Here is a 23,315-nt window from a genome sequence, read left to right as displayed (position 1 = left end):
CCTAACAGATTCCAACAAACCCTGGTGTTGGAGTTTGGCTGATTGGGGATCGTTGGGGTTATCACAGGCTCATCACAGGCATGTTGCTACATTGGTGATAATGAACAACTAACAACACTTTTGGTCTGCATAACTACATGGACAATTCCTGAATATTCCTATCAACCCCAGTTTCAAGATCTCTATGATATTCTTGCCCAAAATCATTTCTTTCCACTCTCTGCCGAAGTAACCATGCATTCATAAACTTCCTTTTTCATATTTTAAACATGATCTATCCACAGAAACTGTAACCACTTATATTACAATATATAACTTAATTTCTGGTTCTGTATTCTGTTTCACGAGAAAAATTATTTTCTTCCCTGCACAGCTATATGTGACTTGGGTCATATGAACACTAGTTGAGCATTGCCATTATTAAAACCTTTTTGGTTTCTACAATTTTGTCCAATACTGTGAAAAAATCTCAACTCTTCTGTATGAATACAATTTTTTTGCATAAATAAGTGTCAAGCGTACGTTCGCAGTGCATTGCCTAAAGACCGGTTTGTTATTCAGCGTAAAAGCAAATGCGAAGCATATGTGATGTCACGTCAAGTATTCGCAAAAGTTGAAAATGTTCTCTGACGTCAAATTCGCTTCGCATCCACATCTGCGTGACCAGTTCATACTCCATGCGAAAGCAAAGGCAAATGCCATTTTGTCGTGTGAACTTGCAACTTGTGCAAAATTTCGCAGGGAATGTTTCATGACGTTCGCATTTGCATTCGGGAACCGGCCTTAACTGGCTCTCCCTCCAGCATTGAGGGGGTTCTTGAGCCCGGAGTCTGTAGACCACAATGGCCATGTCACCTACAGACTCTGGCAGTTCTTGGAAAATGGCTCGTCGGGGGGGTGCCTGGCGTATTATGTGGCTCTCAGCCGGCTAACTGGACTTGACTAGTAGGCCGCCTCGGGCCGCTTGACCTGCAGGCTGTACTTCACAGACTTCTGAGTGAATCTGCGAATGAATGAAAAATAGACACATAAGTGATATCCCACAGGCAGTGTGCTATGACTTTGTTTGTACGTACGTACGGTACGCACGGTGTGAAACGCTTATATCGTTGGTACCCACGCTATTTTCACCATGTTTTCACACATGAGTGGGAGCAGTGAACTAGCAGATGATCAGCTGTTTCGAGGCTTAACCGTTTCGAGCACGCGACATGCATGTGAGTTGGCGTTTGATGGTCATGATTGTTGGGGTTTACTGCTGTTTGTTTTCCTGATTTTTACATCAAAATCCAAAGAATCCAAGACAGAGGTATTACGAAACAATTGTCGACCGCTGTGATGTGGGATAAGTGTTCACAACGGCAAATTAATTTACCTGGAGAAACTATTATCAAACAGCAGTGTGTAGATGCCAGCTTTGCGAGCCATCAGTTCCCCCTGCACGGCGTGTCTGTGTGAGTTGCATTTACAGAGCGGTATGAGCTCATCCACCTGGCTTGGCTGACCCTGGGTCCCGTCTGTGGGCGATGGGGGGTCGGCTGGTTGGTAGGTCACACTGAAAGACACCGTCTGTAAGCAGAGAGGTAACCAAAGACAATGACCAAAGTATTCCTTTGTTGTTGTTTGTCCTGTGTTTCTTGAGGCCTTACATGAGAGTGCCTTGTGACTGACCAGTGTTGCCATTGAGTCCATAAACGAGTCATCCAGTCCCAAGTCAAGTCACAAGGTATAATCATAACTACTGTGTTCATCAACCGTTACTTTGACCCGACTTGAAAACTCTCTTGTGATTTGACTTTTGATGAACTTGACAACTACGCTGTTGGTTTCCAAGCAGAACACTTTTTTTTTTTAAATGGCAGCTGAAATTAATAAAACATTAATAATCATGAAATATACCCACTAACAGAGAGACAAATGTCAGACAAATGCAACAACTTCAAATCAGCACTGTACATGCACAAAGCACTTTTGAACCCAATGCTTCAATACCTAACGGGTTCACTCAACCTTAAAGCACCCAGCCGTAATGGTCTCCACCACAGCCATAACCCAAGGGCCCGTCTCAATTCCAGAGTTGTAATGCCTCGAGTCAATGACTCGACTCGAGTCTGACTTTAGTCACAATTTTTGGTGATTCGACTCGACTCGAATCCCAATGGGTAAATGACTCGACTTAACTCGAGTCCCTCATCAGAAGACTTGACTCAACTCGAGTAAGGCTAATAAGACTTGAGTCCCAAAAATAAAAGCAACACTAGCTATGTTAAAAATATTTGCAATGACTTATGGTGCAACTTTTATGTTCACGTCACTTTATGAGTACAGTACAGTACAGTACCGCTTTTCGAGGACAAACAAACGTGTCACAGACTCCCACCTTGTGGTTCTTGAACGCACAAAATACTATCTGGGAAACGGACTTTAAACACATTTTCCAATTCTTGGTTTCATCATTGGATTTGGGTGATTTGTTATTAAGCTCTTGGATTCAAATGCCAGCTAATAAAATTTTCCCTCGTTTTAAAAACTAAATAGATACATGCCCACTTTTAAATACAATAATCAGAAACATTTTTGTATAATGCAATTTGGTTTTGATATTGTCAGCGATCAGCAAAAAAAAATTGATAGCCTATAAGAAAAAAAATACCAGATAGCCTATAAGATCGGAGTTTCACTTCTTGTTAACTATACTGTTATTTATACAAATAACTTTCTCTCGTCTTTATTGTTATATAGTGTTCAAATATTCATGACTCGAATTGACTTGAGCTAAATATTTACTACACACTGTGACTCGACTCGACTTGATCGACTCAACTCTCTGCGTACCCTTAGTCGCTCATTTATTCCTAAACAAATTCACATTATAAATCAAGTGATTATTATCATTATTATTATTAAATTTGTCTGAGTACCTTTGGAGCTGATGCAAATTCCCAGCATAAGATGATCCCCGGTGCGTCAAGGTGTATTGGCACTGCATAACTGTGTCCGGCCTTGATGATGATGTCATCGTCGGCCTTATTGCCCGCCTCCAAATCACTCATATGCAGGGTGGGGCTAGTGAATGTACTAAGTAGAGAGAAAAAAACCCTTCAAATTTTCTTGTAAATGCAACAAGCGTGTGCATAATAATCTTCAAATTATAGGTTTTGCCCTTCACCGACGTTTAAACACTGTATACTCAGTGTGTTACCTCCCGAGTGAAAGTTGGAAAAATCACTCGGGTGGGACTCGAACCCACGACCTCCTGCTTTCTAGTGCAGATGTCTTACCACTCGACCACCGAGCTAACGGGATCGGTTGGCTGGTTCGAATCTGATGTTCATAGCAGCGGGTACCGCATAAACCATTATATGATGGAATTTTGCGTCGGGGTGATAGCAATCAAATTTAGGTTTTGCCCTTCACCGACATACTAATCTTAAAGACTTTCAAACTGCACACACACACAAAATGTTCATGCGCATGAATATGCATACTCATGCAAAATTAGATGACATGCTGAAAAAAAAAATTGCGTGTCAAGTACAATGGAATAGTGGGAAATAGTGGCAATGATTATTAATTGCAAACTTCAATTGAAATGTGCAGTCACGCTTGAAGATGCTTTCTCAAGTTATACATACAAAGGTAGAAAACTCCCCCAAAAAAGTGCATTCTATAAATTTAGGGTCAAATTTTTCCTGTCCCTGTTACATCTGATGACATCTATGGTTTTATAAATCTGATACACTCCTTAATGCAGTCGTCCTCCAAGGGGGATTAGGAATAGCAAACTACCTACCCAACTACTAAAATATCATTTGAAGTCATTCTTCATGATACTTGAATAGCAAATTACAAAGTACCAAGGTAACAGGGACAGGAAAAATAACACACTTTGGATCCTAAATTTTAAGAATGGCCTACATACATACGTGTACATGTAGCGAATGGCTTCATTATGAGACTACTACATTTGAATACACTTTGATTTTGATATTGGAAAATGTCATATATGAATATTTAAAAACAATATAAACAAATAAATAAAAATAAACAATGCTGCATCTGACATGGCACCGACTGTAATTTTGCAAGGTTTTCAATATTTTACCCCAAAATATGAATTTGCATGAATACAATGCATACTGTAGCTCCGAATGTTGCAAATATAATGATATTTCAGTAACAAAGAAACAGTCCAATCACCAAATACTGATACATGTACGACGAATGTAAAGCCTTTTATAAACCAGGGCATAATTATTCCGAATGGAAAAATATGAACTTGTTGCAATGACAGGTCCGGATTTTTTTTTCTCAAATTTTAAGCTGACTTATTTCTGTTTTCTTTGCTATTTTTGACTAACTTTGACTAACTTTGGCAATTGTAATTGTGTAACAGCAAGGATAAACATGCAAGAAAGGTTGCAGGGCAGTCATGGTTATGGGTCATTCCGTAAATTTGGGGTTCACTGTTTTCCTGTCCCTGTTACATCTGACATCTACAATTTTGTACTTTCTTATGCACTCCGCCTTATCCCTAACCGCCCTGAATCCTTCAAAATCCTCTTTGCCAAAGTGGAGGAATTTGGAGGATTGGGGTTACATGGCAAAAGTGCGTTACTGATTTCGTAGGATGCACTTTGTCTAGGTCTTGGGCCGGACCTTGTGTTGTTTTTGCTCAGCCATGCATAAATATAGGCCTGGATTATGCTTGAAATCCTCCGTACTGCTCTAGGATGTTACTGGCCAAGCCTCAACATATTGACAGTCACTGCCGCGGGATTTTGCAGGATTCAGGCAGTGGTCACCCCTCCACGGACCAATTCAAGAAATAATGGAGGAATTTGCAGGATTGAGGCTATATGCTATTTTTCCATGAGGCCAATTGGAGGATTTTGCAGGATTGAAGCTACATCCTATAGCAAAAAGGCCTAGGGAGTTAGGGTTAAAGTGATTATGAATAGCAAACTACCTACTCAACAAATAAAAAAAAAAGTGAAGTTGTTCTTAATGATACTTGGATGGCACATTACAAAGTACCAAGGTAACAGACACAGGAAAAAGGTCACACTTTATAGAAAGCCACAAATTATAGAATTATAGGCCTATACATAATATAGCAAAATCAGAAAACGAGATGAAAAGAAATAGGCATGCGAGCAGCTACTACAAATTAAGGAGGAATTTGTGAATTTTGTGATTTTCAATCACATTAAAATATGATTTTTTTCGTTTGCTTGAAGATTTACATGTTTTGTAGAAATAGACCTAAGACATAATGACATCACGCTTTGTTTACATGTGCGCTTTCCTACGGGAGCCGGATGGGATGATTGGATGGCTTCCCCACCTGGCTCCCGTAGAAAAGCGCACATGTAAACAAAGCGTGACGTCATTATGTCTTCGGTTGATTAATTATCAGTGGTCACATTCTACAAAAAGTAAATTAGAGTACACACGATACAAATGAGAAAGATTACAGGCAAGAAACGTACATGCAAAAAATACAGTGTGTTAACAGTTCCAGGAGACAAATACATGTGACCTACTGAAGCAAAATGAGGAATGTCCCCCAAAGCCTCGACGCCTGAAGTCAGAACTGATATTGATTGTTTTGTGTTTTTGAGTAGCTAGGGTGTCCAAGATTCATATTATGCATTTTTTGTTGGGAAAAAATACCCATAAAAGTGGAAAAACTGAAGAACGTTTTTCACTGCCGTTGGTGGCGCAATGCGTGTCTTTTTTTTAAAGCCATTTTTCTCGAAATGAGGTTAGCAAAACTTGGCAGGACACTGTCGAAGTTCCTGCGTCATATCTTTGGAATAAATTAAGCTACAAAAATAAATTTGGTATCATTGGAAAGCCAATGATTTGCGTTTTAACATGATGTATACAACCTGAAAAGTCAAAGGTGGGGGTTATTCCTCATTATGCTATGGCAGGTCACATATTAAAGGAATACAAAGTGGAAATATCATTGAAAAAGAAAAGAAATAATCAGTTTTCACAAACATGCAAAATATTAACATGATGCTCTCCTCAAAATGATACAAAATGGGTCACATAACCATTATACACCCATTCTGAGGAGTTTAATTAAAAAAATTATATACAGTAAAATCTCGATACTTAAGTCAAACTCTGATAACTCAAAACATTAAAGTCAAACAAAGGATCCATTGCCTCCAGTAGTATAACAATGATATACAGCCCTGCTTAACTCAAAACTCTGCTTACATGTAAGTCAAATTTTTGAACCTGTTCCCTTGAGGTTTGACTTATCGAGATTTCACTGTATATATACTACCCCTCCAAAAAACATCCACACCTCCCCAAAAAGGAAAGATATGAGAAGTGCAAGTTGCATCTGAAAACAGTCGCCAATTTCATGGATCTACTAAGTTCAATGGCTAAGCAAAAACACTATTTGCTAACAAGCTAAAATATCATGTGATGCATACTACTCGTGAGTCCAAAATGGTTCTTCCCTGATTTTCTGCTTACCAGATCATGAAATGGATGCCTGAGTAAAATGTTTTAACCAAATAATTCTAATGCTATGATATGTATTGTGCCCAGCAAAATTGTACATGTTCTTTGTTTTTTGGCTACATTTGGATACTGCAGTGTTCGTTAGAACACTCTACTAAGCTACATGTACATGTTTATGGTGTAAATCGAGGACACACACGTGCAGCATCATCGATGAATCGAGGACAGAAACCAAATGGAGGACACCTCAGTTGGAAAACGTGAACAAAACTAATAAGAGCTGTTCAGTTAGAGTACAAACAAAGGAAAAGGGAAGAGGAACAAAAGAAAATCCTTGATTTACACCATAAACAAACGTGGGTGGTCATGTAAAGGGGGTCAATCCCATAACAGACCAGAAATTATATTTTTTTCATTTTGCTTTGTCTTTAGTCAGACATTTTGTTAACTCAAGCAAGCACAAATTCTTCAAATTCAGCAAAAAAAAGAAGAAAAGACAACTAGGATAATGGTATTATGGACTAGAGTGCACAAGTACACCAGGTGTCCACCTGATGAAGACACAAGTTTGGTCGCAGATGCAACACATGCTCGATCCAGAGCACACAATCGTACTTTACCATCACGACTGAGGACAAGACATTGTGTTTCCCTTTGTTACTCTCCCAAAGACTAAGCACACACACGTATGTTTGCGGACCGTTCTCAACAAAAGATGTACGTTTGAGGACAACAATGAATTCGTTGTTCTCTCTATGTCTAACTGCCTCAGCGAATATGAAATACATGTACTTGTTCACCCACGTTTATTTATGGTATAAATCAAGGATCTTCTATTGTTCCTCTTCCCTTTGCCTTTGTTTATACTCTAACTTTGTTGCAACAGCTCTCATTGGTTTTGTACATGTTTTCTAATCGAGGTCGTCCTCGATTTGGTTCCTGTCCTCAATTCATCGATGATGTTGCACATGTGTGTCCTCAGTTTACACCATAAACCTACTCACACACACACAGTAGGGACCATTAGGCCCCCCAAAAAAGTCTCCGGTTTCTGGTATGCGGGCGCGTCGTCGTAGCCGTGCGCGTCGGCAAAATTTAAAAAGTTTTTTTTTCCAATATAAGATGATGTCTCAAAACAGCCAAACTCACTGGTTTGACTGGAATGCTGCTGCTGCACAATTTTAACGTGTCTTTAGATCGGGTTACGATGGAGTATAAGCTTTATGGCCTTTGAGGTCACCTCAAGCTCCACTCTGAAGGATATTTTGGAGAGTTTTAAGGGGATCGAAGCGTCATCTGCAACATCAACCGACATTTGAAGAAGAAAAAAGAGCAGGCGAAAAAAAAAAAAAAAAAAAAACCCGCGTCGCCGCACCACATTTGGGGCAAGCTCCATACCAGAAACCGGAGACTTTTTTGGGGGGCCTTAGAAATGGTACCTGCTTGGGAATACGTATGCAGCTGGGAAAAACTAGCTGGTTATAATACCATTTTGTGTGGATATTTCACCAAACCCACATTTTTACATCTTAATGTTTACATTACAATATTTACATCGATGAGAAATGTGCATTGCCCATGACCATGCAAAATGGTGATTTAACAGACAACTACTTCCGAGCCGCATACGTACCGGGTATTCCGTACATGTATTAATTCTAATGGTCCTTAGTGTGTAACGAGCACGAGCCTATGAGTGGCCACACAACATTGTGTTCCATTTGTGCACCGAGTCCACAATACACCTGAGTGAACAACTTCAATCCCACAGACATTTAAATTGATCATTAACTAATAACTAACTACATGTACATAGTTGATTTAATGTCCATAATGTTAGCCGACCATCCAAACTCATTTTATGTAGCACGATATGTGACAGAGGGAACCTCCCTCTTTTGTGTTGGTCATTGTGTTACCAGAATCTCATGAATTCTTTTGAGAAATCTAGGGGGGGGGGATGTGTTAGGTAACAATAGTCAAGGGTGTGTATAAGGTATAGGGAGATGGGGGGGGGGGTGTTAATCCTCTGTCACATATCGTGCTGGTATTCAAACTTCACTACCCCCAGACCATCTCCACCACCAACCTCCCACCACTCTCTGCCCACCTTTTCTCAGCGAGCCCGCGTTGACCTCTCGTCGCCCCATTACTGGGGCTCTCCGAGGGTGCCGGTTCGTTCCTCGCGGCCACGATCTCTTCCTCGCTGATCAGGTCAAAGTCCGGTTCATCCCCGTCGCTACCGGACTGGTGGGTGCGACGACGCGGCGGCAGTGGGCTGTCCAAGACAATCACTGGATTCTCAGGCTGGTCGGTTTCTGAGTAGTAGCTACGTGAATTGAGGCAGGGCTTTTGAGTGTGTGTTTGTATGTGAATGGAAGTAAGTAAAGTCAAGTCTGTCACGAGCCAGTATGGCCCATCATGCCAGCATTTATCTACAGTTTAAAAAAAAAAGGGTAAAGGGACCAACCTGTGTTCACAGGAACGGAGTGCCCATCTCTCTTTCGTTTAGCGATTGGGCCAGACTCATATGCTGCTGTGGGGGGGGGGGGGGGGATCGCCACACCTCCTCCACAGCGAGTCTGTTACCTTCCCAGCATTGAATAATGCCGGTACCCATTTAACACCTGGGTTGAGAGGAGTAATTGAGGTAAAGCGCCTTACTCAAGGGCACAACACGCATGGCCACGGCGGGGCTCGAACACTCAACCTCACGATCATGAATCCTGTGCTCCACCGCTAGACCACACATGCCCTCATCTCCAGTTTGATAGGCATGAAACACTGAAAATAGCTATATTCTCCCTACTTACTCCCCAGCTCATGCCGATACCCATTTATACTCGTGGGTGGAGAGAGGTAAATAGGGGTTTAGTGGCTTATTACACCAACAGCATGAGATGTAAAGTAATAACAAGTACATGTATGCGAGAAATGTAGTTACATGCACTTACATGTACATTCATGGTTCATGTATGAAGCATGCAATGATTATGATTTTCTTTTGTTTCTTCTCAATTTTATGATAGGGCGAAGCAAAGTTTGTAATTTGTATTTTACCGTACTCAAGGATTCGTTTTTATACAAATTGAGCTTTTCATCATTTTGTCAGTTTGTCGATTGATATTATTTAGGCAGTTTGTTGATCATCAGTAAGTGCATTTCAATTGTACATTTTAAAATTTACAATATAATAATATTTGAATTCAGTTTCATAAAAGCAACTCAAGTTTCAAAAGCCAATCGGTTTAATTTTCAAAATGAACATGTACATTCTGATAATTACGATAATACCCTTTCATTTCATTTTCACATAGGCTTCTCCACTTTCAAAATCCAACATCGTATGCAAGTAAAAATGGGCCCAAATCCAGAAATTAATTGAAGATACCATTTTATGAAGGAGAAATAAAGTAAATTCCGATCAAATTTGAAAAAAACAAGAAACAATATTTGAAATTAGATATCTATGGGGTCATTCTATAACTTTAGGGTCCAAAGTGTGAATTTTTTTCTTGCTCTTGTTACACTGATACTTTGTAATTTGCAATTCAAGTATCTTTAAAAAATGACTTCAAATGACCTTTTTTTATAAGAGGACTCTTGCATGAAGGGGTGTATCAGAGTGATAAAATCATGGATGTCAGATGTAACAGGGACAGGACAAAAAGTGAAACCAAATGTATAGAATTTGACCCATATGTAACTACAAATGTACACAGCTAAGCTAAATAAAGCTTACTGTAAATACTGATTCTTTTACCTGGATTCGCTTCCAGCAATTTGGATGCCGTCCCCTTTCCTACGGCCGGCTGCTTGCTTCAACTTTTGACCAGCACTTGGCGACGCTTTCCCAACCGAAGCGGAGTCATCGTCTTTCACTGCTGCTGCTGCACCCTGATGCTCCGGGGACGTGTCTGCCGATGCAGCGCCCTCGAACGAAGACGGCGCCGCCTCCGTGGTGGGCGTGGATAGCGTATCTTCGCTGAGCTGGCTGTCGGAGCCACTGATGACAGCCCTGCCACCTCTGGCGAAGTTCTCGCGTTCTGTTTCGTCATCATCGTCGTCGCTGTCCAGTTTGAGCGTGCTCGGACTGGACGCTTGCTCGGCCTCGTTGGCGTGCTGGTGGATGACAAAGCACTGCTCGCAGACGCGCGACTTCTTACTGGAAAATGAACGGACATCAAAACCTGTTCAAAAGACGCATGTTTCACAAAAAGTGTGCCGGCGGACACACTTTTAAAAAAAAATCACCATCAACGATTGTTTTCTTTCAAATGAAACTATTTCTGGTGGAACATTACGTGAACAGCCCTTTAGAAAACCTAGATGGATTCACACATACTTTTCAACCCCAGTGGGGAGTCCTTGAGTAAACACACTTCACCCATGTCCAGCAAGATAATCCCCCTAATCACTTAAATAAACAACCTCCTGTGGACAACACAGCTGGCTGGGTGAGTGTTGGAAGTACATGTACATGTATGTACATACACTGTATGTGCATCTGTATGTAATAATCGTTCTCTGTCATTACTTTATGGAATTTAACCGTTCAAAAAAGAAAACAAAATAACATTTCACACACGTAAATAATAAGATATTTATATGAATTTATATCAAGGTATTTAGTTACAAAATTGTAAGCTGAATCGTTCAGGCAGGATCTCTTATCACACTCATTATAGGATTAGTGGTGATAACAATCTTAATCCCCTGGGGCACACATGCACTCTCCCTTCAGAAAAGCTCCAAAAGTATGCGTGAGGACCCGACCAGTTGGTAGGTTTGGTCGGGTCGGCTCCTAAAGAGCTGGATCCGTCATGACGATTTCACAGTGAATCTAGGGCAAGCCTTATCTTCACTTTGAGCAAGGCTTCCCTCATTAAATCAGCAGTTCCCTTTCCAGGTAATAACCAATGTTCCTACGTGCCTTTAAAAACACTGGACCTACCGGCTGTGTGCAGCAGACACGTAGCAGTTGGCACACTTGCCGCAGAAGATACGACCGCACAAGCGACAGTGGTGACGTCGGACCATCAGAGAAAACTCCACACGACACTGCATGCAATATGTGGCCTAGCATTAGGGGATACAAAATGGAATAGAATACAAATCAAATACAAGGTTCCTTTGTCGTCACAAAAAACGTAAAAGTTATTTAACCTATTAGTCACTGTAGCACCCAAACAGCCCTGCCTGTTACTCCCTGTAGCACTGAAACTGGGCGATTCACAATGCAGTGCGCCACCAAGAGTTTGCCATGGAGAATCCAATCCATTTTTCAAGTTTATGGTCGACAAAACATTTGAATGAGTGTCAGTCGACAACTTGAGCTTATCTGTTATAGACTGTAGCATAGCATTCTGCCGCCTTACAAAAAACACCATATTGATAAAAAGAAAAGAAAAGGGCAAACAGAAACTTGAATCATACGCTTACGACACTACTAACAGGAAAAACGAACAATTTCAAATGTCCTGCGCTGCGAATTTGTCGACCATCTCCCACAATGCACTGGGAAAAATGAACTCTCCGTGGCAAACTCTTAGTGGCGCACTGCATTGTGAATCGCCCGAATTTCAACAAGCTGTATAAATTGGAAGTCCAATACTCATAGGCTGTGATCAACTTAATACCGCACCAATTATTAGAACTCAGCTCTTGAGGACTGAATCACATTCTTGGACAAATATCTTCATTGAGGCTTGACTGGTTTAGTTAAACTTGAAAGTCTCAGTTTTGGGACCTTATTTCTGTCGTTCAGTGACTCAGTCAGTAACTCAGTCGGTCAGAGGACAGTTGGCTGGTCCTTTGCGTCCTGTAATAACTGGCACTTTACTCACTGGCACGCACCATGTTCCCAACATTGCTTGGGCTAAAAGTCACATGAGTGACTCTTCATCACCCATCCCCCCCCACCAAAACTATCAGATCTGGCAGTTTGTTTGAATTACCTCGCTATCTTCAATCCATCTCTCTGATGCTTTCACCTTGCGCTGATGATCAAGCTTGTCAGTCCACTGCCAGAGCGTGTCTTTATCTCTGAAAATTAACAAAACACTACGATTTATCAAAATATGTGTGTTTTTCACTTGAAGTATTACCGACACTGACATATAACCAATTCTTTTTAACCAGTTCACGCCGGCATTATTTTGACAAGAACTTTGTGTCTCCCTCACCCCAAGTGGCCCTTAAGGGCCTTGTGATAAAAAAAAATTAAAATAGTAAAAATAAAAATATAGAAAAATTTACAAAAACTATGTTTAATTTTGCTTAGGATGTCCCTTTTTATTTCTATTATTTTTTTTTTTTTGCCTCTGAAGTTGGGTTGGTTGGTCGGAAAAAAAAAAAATCTGAAGGAAAAAAAATTACACTTGCACCTGTCTAGATGGCTAAAATAAATGATACCAAGTGCCTTACTTGATGAGCTTGATAATCTGTTTCTTGAGTTCCACGTTGTCACTCTCTAACTGAGCCATCTTGCTTTCCAGCGACGTCTTCTTGCCTTGGCTGTGCAGCCTTAATTTTGTTAGCTCCTCCTACAGTCAAAAGAACATGATTTAAGTGTTTATATCAACTCACGCCACAGATTAACATTACCACTTCAAAGATTTATTGGAAAGAATATCATAAAATTCAGCATTTATCAATGGTGAAAATCTGGCATAACATTAAAGTTAGTATACCCGTTTCAAATGTTTAATATTTTTCCAAACCAATTTTCAAAGAATACGATGTTCCAGTTGTTTAGTGCTTGAGCTTAATTTAGACTTGGCCTGAGTCGGATTTTACACACAGTCTGTGCTTTGATACTGGAATTTGTATTCTTGTGGAGTCATTTCTTTGTTCTTGTGTACTAAAGTTTCCGAGTCTAAAAGTGTACTTTCAAAATGCTCCTATTTTAACCAGAACTTAATATCCCTTACATAAAATAGTTCAATTTGCGACAATCAACACACCTTGGAAATTCCTAGTTTTTGAGTAAAATCCATATATCTATTTCGTGATAACCTTGTGGAGACGTATTCACCTATAGAAATTGCTCTGTGGAGACGTATACAATCTTTTGTTCCCTATTGTGCACATGTCTCCACAGGGTGTCGTGTACCAGCTCAGTATTGCCAGTATGCATACATGTACACACACTGAAGTGGTGACATGTTAAAATGGCACTCGCTACAATTTGGGCACGACATTGATGATGGAATTCCGGACCAAGTTGTGATGACAGTGTGTGTTACAGATATCAACTTGAGTCAAGTCTACGCTGAAATGGGAACATCGCGCTATTAATTCAAAAGCTGAATTGAAAAAAATGGATAACTTAGCGTGGACTGATTTCGTTCAATGTCTTATTGGAAAGTATTTTGTAATGCTAAAAAAATGATGAATTTAATTTTAAAATCTATTTTTAAGGGTGCCACACCCCCAAAAAAGCATGGGACCCTCCCTTTAAGGTGTTGAAAATGACTGGCAAATCACAACATGAAATTGATGCTTTTTGAGTTTACTTACTTCAGAGTTCAACTTGTGAACTTGTAGGTCTTCCATATTTTTGGACATCTGGAAAAAAAAAGAAACCCCAAAACAAAGTCTGTAAGTGCTAATCCCACACTTCTAAATTGTTCTGAGAATTTCAAAGATAAGAAAGGAAACAACACTGAAGTCAGAAACTGCCTTTAACCCTCCTATGCAAACATGCATTCTGTGCCAAGTTGTCCTTTCACTCAAAATCAATCAAGCGACTGTTTTCAACAGTTAAGAGCTCCCAGCCTACATAAAGCGGGATTGACTGGCTGTGACTGTTTATGTAACTTGACACAGCTATGCTTTGACTGCAGGTGATTGACAAGCCAGCTGTGCATACTTCTTGCCTGCTTTTGTCTGTTGACTGAATTTGACTAGTCACAGTGCTTGCTTGAAATATGATCTGACTGTTGGTGACTAGCCTCTGTAAAAGGTATGGCAGGGGAAGGGGATTGATTTTTTGACTGTCTGTGACTGTTCAAACAGCAGGAGGGTTCAAGAAGGAATTGTACATTCTTTGCAAATGCAGTTGTGAACCAGTTACAATTAGTTTTTGTGATATTTTGGCCGGTGTCCCGGTTTTTAGTTATTGCAAAATAGTTTCAGCTTAATAACAGTGAACCCTGACAACTGTCTGATGTGATTACATTTAGGGACCTGCAGGCATGGTTGGATGAAAACAAGTACGAAATGAAGCATCCAAATCACACAAACTCTGAAAATCAACTACGCCGTCAAAAGTTTGAAAGTCCTTCCTGTGGGCAATTTGAAACTTCTTTTATACAGCAGGGCAACTGAACTCAAAATTTCACGAGAACAGGCTTAATATACAGCTGAGACGTACATGTAATACAGAATTTGACACAAACAAAAGCATGTCTTATGTTACCTCCTCAATAGCCTCATGGAGGGCCACGTTCTCCAGCTGTTTCTCGGTAGCAGTTTCCTCTGCTTCTTTGGACTAGGATTGGGTGGAAAATCAAATGAAAAGTTGATGTTATTATGGTGATCAGTATAAAAAAATGATAATTTCACACATTGCTGTATGTGAGGACATAAGAATGCAATAATTGCTTTAATAGTATCAGATGAAAGGCACATGGCCGGGATCCAGCACAACCTGCGAGTCAGGTTGGCACAGTGGTTCCTTCCTCGTATTCCACCGGGATGACCTGGGTTCGATTCCCGCCAAGGTTCCTATGTGGATTGGGTCTTCAGTCCCTGTTTACGTGGGTTTCCCCATGAATATTCTTTTTGGGTTTTCCTCCCACTTCTAAAACTGTCATTTCTTCTCATTGTCTCCTCTCCACAGGTTTCTTCAGGCTTGCGAGCTACAGTGCTTAGTGCGCTTTTGAAGAAATGTTGGTTTCTTTTCCAGAAATAAGGGAGCGTCTCAAAAGTTGGAACGGGAACGTTCCGTTGGACCATTCCATCGGACCGTTCCAGCGTTCCGTTGGAACGATCTGTGTACCCGTCTGAACGGTCCAGATGGGATATCCGTAATTGGGTATCATGCACCCGTCTTAAAATATTTTCTTTCGTTTGTGATGACGATGAGGTAAGTTGTTGAAATAGATAAGTTAGGCCTAACGTTATAAATTTGCAGTGAAAAAAAGTTTACAGTAATCTGGGGTTCCATTCAATAAAACATGAGACCCAAACAGGAAAAAGTTTGCTTCTGTGACACATATTCAGTAACCGCAAGATTCGCGCGCGACTGCAACTGGAGCCTTTTTCAGTCATTTTCGTGGGAAGGACATGTACGCGCGCATGAACAGTACATGTACACGCATTCACACATTGACACTGCACGTCCCAGCTGTATACGTAGCATGTCGTACATGTTAGTATACACGTAGACACACACCCTCACAACGATGTACGATAACCAATGTTGACGAGTACCAGCTCGCTTGGTTGGAAACCGTCATATCCGCACTTCGGCGAGTATATTTCCTCTAGCAGACCGTTCCGGCAGAACGTTCCATTAGCCGGGCACATATGCCAGGAAAAGTATGGAACGGTCCAGTCGAATGGCCAGTGTGCCCAGCGGAATGTTCCAACCGTTCCGACTTTTGAGACGCTCCCTCACTTCCTCTCCATTTTTTATATACCTGTCAGCTTTTTAGTTCCATAATCTGCTTTAACGCTTACTCTATTTACACCCTCCAAAACGTGTCAATATTCATTTGAGAAAATGTGTATACGGCCGGTCATTCTACACATTAAGTGTCCAACGTGTGACATTTTTCCTGTCCTTGTTACCTTGGTACTTTGTAATTTGCCTACCAAGTACCATTAAGACTGACTTCAAATGATTTTCTATTTGTTGGGTAGGTATTTTATTTTTGCTATTCATAATCAGTCTGGAGGACTCTGCATTAAGGAGTGTATCAGAATTAAAAAATCATAGATGTCAGATGTAACAGGGACAGGAAAAAACGTATGCTCCAAATTTATACATGTAGAATGACTCATGTCCATCTGACAAGCAAAGGAAAATTAAGATTTTCTTAGAACATTTACGCTAACCCCTAGGGCCTTTTTGATAGGAACCATCCTCAATCCTCCAAAATCCTCCTAAATTTTGCACTTATGTTCAAATGAAGGATACCCACTGCCTCAATCCTTCAAAATCCTCCGACAGCCCTGCCTCTCAAAATGCATTAAGCCTCAATCCTCCAAAATCCTCCTCCTCTTCAAACACCATTCACTTCAATCCTCCAAAATCCTCCTCTTCTTCAAACACCATTCATCCTCAATCCTCCAAAATCAACCAATAGTGAATGTCCATGTGCCCTCAACCCTCCACAATCCTCCAAAATTGTATGTTAATTGCATTCATCCTCAATCCTCCAAAATCCTCCAAAACTGCCCAAGGACTTTGGAGGATTGAGCCTGTGGGGGTTAATGTTGAATACCTGTTTCAGTTGTTGTTCAAGCTGTGCCCTTGCCAGGTTCAGTTCTGTCTGCAGACTCTCCACTATCTCTTCTTGCTCGTTGCATCGATCCTGCAATCCTTGAAGATTTTCTTCCTTATGCTTGTAACCCTGACAGTTCATAAATTGGAAATCGAGAAGTTCAGTACAATTGTTTCAATGGTTTGGTCCTCTTCTCTTTTAAATTAGTCTGAACATTTTGTTATTTTCATATTTGGGATGTTTCATGATAGCATATTTCGACAAATTGGTAAAGTTTCATTCCTCAAAAATAGCTTGAATCAGTCTAAGGAGGTAACGCAGCAAGTGTATCCGTTAACAATAGCCAATTATTTTTTTACATATAATTGGTCAACAGTATGTTTCAAAACATTAACATATATATATTGCATCAATATTTTTCTAGCGGTTTGATTTCAGATGCTGTTGAAAATTTTCCTCACTTTGGTGGTATGACCACTAAGGCCAAGTTCGCGCAAGGACTGTAGTTGACCAATGGTTAACTAACGTTTGCCCGAACTCTGTCTAGTCAACGGTGGTTGACTACGCTAGTCGACTATTTGGAACCAGCCTACTTGGGTTGGTTGCTTCGCTGGTAACCAATGGCCGCGCGCATTCATAATGCTAGCAGAGAGCCAGGATCCAGAAGTTTTGCGATGACATTTTGACCAGCATTTGACTAGAGACGTTCGCACGTTGCTATCAGTGCGCAGGCGTAAGGTACGTCACAAATCAACCACTAGTCGACTAATGGTCCTTGCCCGAACTTGGCCTTGGTTGACTCACCCTGTACATGTACATGTATACCATTTCTGACGGGATAGTTTCACAGGGGTATTTGACACCAGTCCTGTATTCAATTTGAGCAAGGTTTCTGTTCTTCAATCGTAACTTTTCGGTATTAATTGCAAATGTTCCAACATGTACGTGGCTTTAAGTAAAAAGGTTCATACAGTATTTCAGATGTTGGAACAATGGGTGGGAAGCAGTCCGACATGCATCAAGCGCCAATGCCTTGCTAATTACCTTTCTGACCAAGAAACGTTGTGATGAGGACACTCAAAAGTTCCCACACCTTTGTCCTAATCTAACGCATAGCCTGGTTCCGGCGAGGGGCAACATACCTGAATGGCCTGTTGGTACTCCATGGCCTCTGAGCTCAGCTGGAACTTGAGAGCAGACACCTCCTGCTGCATGACGCACTCTAAGCTTTTCAGCTGCTGGGAGCTCTCCTCACATCTAAGATGAAAGAACATGACGGGTCATCCAAAACAAAGTGACGACAAATTTATTTTAAAAGACCGTGCTAGGGCACATGTATGAAAAGGACCAAACTCAAAACGTCGGATAGATGCAAGAGTTGGGTACGTGTGTATATTTTGCAGAGTGGGTAAGGCATTTTGAATAGTATACCACTGGACACAAGTGATACATCAAAATTCACTTCCACTTCCCCTGCTACACTTTTAACAAAGGCTAGTCACCAGCAGTCAGATCACATGTCAAGCAAGCACTGTGACTAGTCAAACTGGGTCAACAGACAAAGCAGGCAAGTCGTGGTCACAGCTGTTTTATCACTCACCCGGAGTCAAAGCATAGCTGTATCAAGCTACTTAAGCAGTGCAAGGCAGCCCATCCTGCTTTATGTGGGTTGGGAATTCTTACGGGTTGAAAACAGTCACTTGATTGATTTTGACTGCACGGACTTGGCACAGAATGTATGTTTGCATGGGGTTATGTTATTAAAATAGTTTAAGCCAATATTGTGCAGAGTCCTGAAGTCGATGTGACGCAATTTATATCCACCTTCTATGACAGACAGAGAACACAAGCAAACACCTACAAAATTTGCACTGTCCTTGCTTGAGATCCTTATTGTTGTGCTTGTTTTAAGATATAACCACTTACAGCTACAAAATCATGATTAGAGAGAGCTTCCCCAATGTGAAACTTTCAAGATGTGAAGTTTAAACGTCATGAAAAGTCAAAAGCATACCCATGAGCCCACGTACACATGTATTTTTTTTCTTATTTGGAATGAGCTAACAATTCTTCATACCAAAAACTAGATCCTGGGCTTTCCACTACAGTGAACTGGTTAAGATTATGGCACCTGCAAGGGTTTCAAAGGCCTTGCCGTAATTGCTTGAGAAATTCCAGGAAGAAACTATGTTTTCAATACTTACTTCTGCTTAGCCTGTAACAAACTCTCCTCTGCTGCAGTCAACTCAGTCTCCAGGACAGTGACGTGTTCCTTAGCCTTATCTCGCTCCGCCTGGGCATCGTGTAGCGCATTCTCCAAGCGCAGCATCCTACTCGTGTTTGCTTCCAGGGCTTCAAACATCTCTGACCTCAGCTGTTCTAGTTTCAGAGACGCCTCCTCCTTTTGAGTGTGGGCAAGATCGGATTCTTCGTTCACTCGAGCTATCTCTGCATTCAATGTGTCGTTTGTCTTTTTGATCTCATTTCGCTCTGTCTCCATCAGTTCCAGCTTCTCTTTCATTTCCTGGAACTCTGCTGACATCACCTTGTGCTCCTCCTCAAATTTGGACTTCTCAGCATTAGCCTTCTCCATCTCCTCTTGGATCGTGTTGAACTGGTGCGTCAGGAACTCCACCTTGTCCTCGTGCTCTTTGATCATTTTTTGCTTCCGGTCTTCGAAGACTTGCTCCAGTGATACGTTCTCTTCCATCGACCTCCTTGTGTCTTCCAGCATGTTCTCCAGGTCTTTGTTGATCTGCTTTTGCCTCTCTAAGTTTTCAGAGCTCTCTTGATTGTATTTTTCCAATTCCTGTTTGTCACTGAGCAGTGCCGCGTGCTCGTGCTTTAGACTTTCAAAAGAAGTCTCAGTGGAACCCAGCTTGCACTCAAGAGCTTCTTTGTCACTCCTTGTCTTCTCGAGTGACACTTTCAAAGACGTTACATGGTTACTCGCTCGGTCAAGTTTCTGCTTGTGGGTTTCTAGTTCCAAGGACTTTTGCACGACACTCTCTTTAAGATCTGCAACCCTGTGCTGTAAGCTGCTCATCTGCTCACCAAGGCTTTTCAGCTCTCCATCTCTCCCCGTTAATACTTGGTTCTGCGATTCAGATCTGAAGCCGGCATCGGCCAGTTCACCCTGGAGACGTGTGATGGTCTCACACAGGCCAGAAACCTCTTTACCGTCCTGTTGCTGCTTTTCGTTCACTTTTCTCAGCTGCTTGAGTAACTCGTCATTTTGCATTTTCAAATCGGCGACTTCTCTCTGAGCAACCTGAAGACTACTAGACCCTGTTGCCTTGTCAGCCAGAATGTTATTTATTTTACGTTGAAAGGAATGAACAAGGGATCCATCCACAGGTAATTCTGCTGATACTCTGGTATCCGAAGCGGATGTTTGATAAGCTTCGGAACAAACTTGTGGATCAGTTATTGGCTCAGGTAATCTCGATGGTTCCTCTTGATTCTCCAGGTCCTTCATCAACTGGCTGAGCCTTGATTCCAATTCCAACAGTTTTGAATTTTCCTGTTTCAAAGCCTCCACTTGTTCTTGACTTTTTCTGAGATGATTTTCCAGCTCCACAAGTTTCCTGTTTCCATCTTCAAGAAACGCTGCTTGTTTAACTGCCTCGTCCCTTTCTTGTTCAACAAGTGAAATGTTTCTTTGCAATTCTTCCTTTTCTTCTCTCAACAACCAATCGCTTTCCTCCAAATTCGACAATGTTCTCTTCAATTCATTCATCTGTTTCTCGGAGGTTATTTTTTCCGTCATGCTTTTCTGCACGGCCACCTCGAGACTGTGAACTTTTTTACTTAGTTCTGAATTCTGGGACTCCAGTTTCTGTTTTGCACTCTCAAGTTCTTCAATCTGTTGAAGATATCCCTCAAGGTGTGGTGTTGACTGTTTTTCTGAAACACTCTCACCATTTGATTCCTTTTCAGATGTTTGCCGCATCTCAAGGAGCTCCAGTTTACGAATCAGTTCCTCTCTTATACCCTGAAGCTGCAGCTTCTCTGTCTCTGCTCCTTCAAGTCTCGTCAGAAGCTCATGGACCTTGCTGGCTGATTCAAAGTGACTGGAGACTGTCCTATCTTTGTTTTGAACCATACTGTCCATCCTCCCAATCAGCTCCAGGTTTCTGTTTTCAGCATCGGCAAGTTTGCTCTCCAGTTCCAAGACCTTCTCTTTGGCGCTCGTCTCAGATGCAGTCCTGGTCACCAAGTCAGCTTGATGAGCAATCAACTGCTGTTTTAACTCGCTCACCGAGCTCTCAGAGACTTGAAGCTTCTCTCTGAGGTCTCTCTCGGACTCCGTCAGCATCCTGTCTCTACTCTCATGCTGCTTGTTCAGCACCTCGATGCGAGTGTACAGATCCGATGCCGTCTTCTCAGCTTCTTGGACTTTGTCTTTCCACTTGGCTTCTAGTCCAAACAACTCCTCCTCCTTTGAGTTCACTCCTTCTTCAAGTCTCTCGATCTGATCCTGAAGTTCGGCCGTCTCTCTCTCTGAGTTGTTCCTGAAGGCTGTCATGCGTTCCTCCGTCTCCTGGGCCATCTGGTGGAGCTCTTCATTGTCCTGTTCCAGCTGGTCGATTCGTTGTCGCAGCTGCCGATTCACCTGCTCGCATTCTTCGAATTCCCTCTGGAGGCGGGTGAGTTGGTCCTCCAGAATCGAAGGTCGTGATTCGATCATGGGACTGTTAGGGTATGAGTCGCTTGTACTTTGCTGTAAATATAGAATCACGTCAAACTGTTCATTTTAATGCCCTGCAATAACATCAATGCTATACTAACCAATTTTTTTCGTCGTTTTGGTTTTGTTGGCAATGGAAACAATGTAATATACATGCAAGTACATTGATACTACATGTATACTAACAGATTTTTCGGTGTTTCAGTTTTGTTTACCATGAAATACAAAAGTACCTGAGAAAAAAAGTATTGATCCAAATCCGAATGCTATGCATTATTTCTGCATTTGGTTGGGGCAAAGTTTGGGGCAGAAAATTTGAAATTCGTAACTTTTAAAAGTGAAGTTGTATTTTTTCCCCTTAATTCGTAGTATTTATGATTTTTCCGTAATAGTTGGCAGCTATGTATTTGTACCTGTGAATTGACGCTGCTGGTACTAGTGGATCTACTCGGAGGTTGCCAGAGAAACAGACCCGATGCACCGAAGCTCTTACGGGCAAACGTTGGCCAGGCGGTGTCTAGGTCGTAACCGGTAGGCGAAAGGTCAAACTGGATATCATTGAGTTCATACAGGGCATTGATGACAGTGGAGCTATGGACGGTGTTCAGAAGTACACCCATTTGGCTATACCAGTCGCTAGTATATTAAGCAGGAAACAAAATTTTAAAATGAATTTTCTCAAATTTAACTGTTTTTTTCTTACATTTGAAAAGAAACACTCGTGGATACAGTGGGTTTAGCTCACATTTCTCCAGCCATGCACTGATCAACTGGGTTCAAACAATGGCAAAAGTGAAAGGTTCTATTTGTGTCCTTTTGAAGGAGACTTTACATTAATCTATCAATAGTTTCCGAAAAGCAGTACACAGCGTGCAAGCTTGTGATGGTACACTCGGTTGGCACTGAGCATAACTCCTAATGGTCATACATGTACTTGTTACAGTGTGTTTTGGATGTGTGGATATATTCTTGACAAAAATGTAATACTAAAACTTCAGCAGGCTGGGTCCAAATAGTTGATTAGTCAAACCATCACGAGTTTAAAGGGAGTGTACATCATTGGTTTTTGCTGTAATTTTCCGAAATGAACTATTTGGGGGGGTTAGTAATCGATCAAATATTGTAACACTGACATGTTTGAAGTTTTGTGTTCGGAAATGCTGGAAAAACCAAGAAAAACAAGAATGTTCAAGTAGTCTGGTTCCCTGACTCCACTAAAGATAAAATGGATCAATTTATAGTTGCCAGAAAATTGTAAGGTAAGGGAACGAGTCTAGCTGGCCTGCACCCGTTCATGAACATGTAACCAATAGCAAACAAAATTTGGACTGAAAAAAAGGTAAATTTGGAGCAGCAGTTGAAAAATAGTTAGGTTTTTCCCAACGGTGGTCGGCCGACTAGCATTTGGTTAGTTTGTTTGTTGGTTGGTTGGTCTGTTTAACAAGATAACTAAAAAAGTTATGGATGGATTTGCATGAAAATTCTTTCAGGGGTGGTCCTCGGTACAAGTACAAATCGATTAGATTTTGGAAGTGATCCGGATCTGGGTCTGGATTCAGGATCTTTTAGAGAATTCTTCACCATTTATGCGAGTATTTGTTTTGGGGTGTACTGGCAATACGGCAAAGAAGTGTTTAGCTTTGGCGGAGGTTTGCGCTCTCTGAATGCTTTCTAGTTTTTAA

General features: G+C 41.2%; 1 protein-coding gene across 1 annotated transcript in view; it reads right to left on the bottom strand.

The window, feature by feature from the left end:
- Positions 1-213: 213 nt before the first annotated feature.
- LOC119745016 (FYVE and coiled-coil domain-containing protein 1-like) overlaps positions 214-23,315 on the bottom strand; it is a 31,039-nt gene continuing 7,937 nt past the window's right edge. The window contains exons 6-19 of the mRNA XM_038221240.1: positions 22,047-22,269; positions 19,148-21,666; positions 18,086-18,200; positions 16,944-17,072; positions 14,912-14,983; positions 14,011-14,058; positions 12,916-13,034; positions 12,447-12,534; positions 11,444-11,568; positions 10,253-10,654; positions 8,600-8,818; positions 2,922-3,078; positions 1,376-1,569; positions 214-1,003 (exon numbers count right to left, since the gene is read on the bottom strand). Of these exons, the coding sequence (XP_038077168.1) occupies positions 943-1,003; positions 1,376-1,569; positions 2,922-3,078; positions 8,600-8,818; positions 10,253-10,654; positions 11,444-11,568; positions 12,447-12,534; positions 12,916-13,034; positions 14,011-14,058; positions 14,912-14,983; positions 16,944-17,072; positions 18,086-18,200; positions 19,148-21,666; positions 22,047-22,269 (4,471 nt within the window). The 3' untranslated portion in view covers positions 214-942. The remainder of the gene's footprint in view (positions 1,004-1,375; positions 1,570-2,921; positions 3,079-8,599; positions 8,819-10,252; positions 10,655-11,443; positions 11,569-12,446; positions 12,535-12,915; positions 13,035-14,010; positions 14,059-14,911; positions 14,984-16,943; positions 17,073-18,085; positions 18,201-19,147; positions 21,667-22,046; positions 22,270-23,315) is intronic.

The sequence above is a fragment of the Patiria miniata genome, unplaced genomic scaffold (assembly GCF_015706575.1).
Source record: "Patiria miniata isolate m_02_andy unplaced genomic scaffold, ASM1570657v1 HiC_scaffold_7, whole genome shotgun sequence".
Classification (NCBI taxonomy): Eukaryota; Metazoa; Echinodermata; class Asteroidea; order Valvatida; family Asterinidae; genus Patiria; species Patiria miniata.
This window is presented reverse-complemented; position numbering and strand designations above follow the sequence as displayed.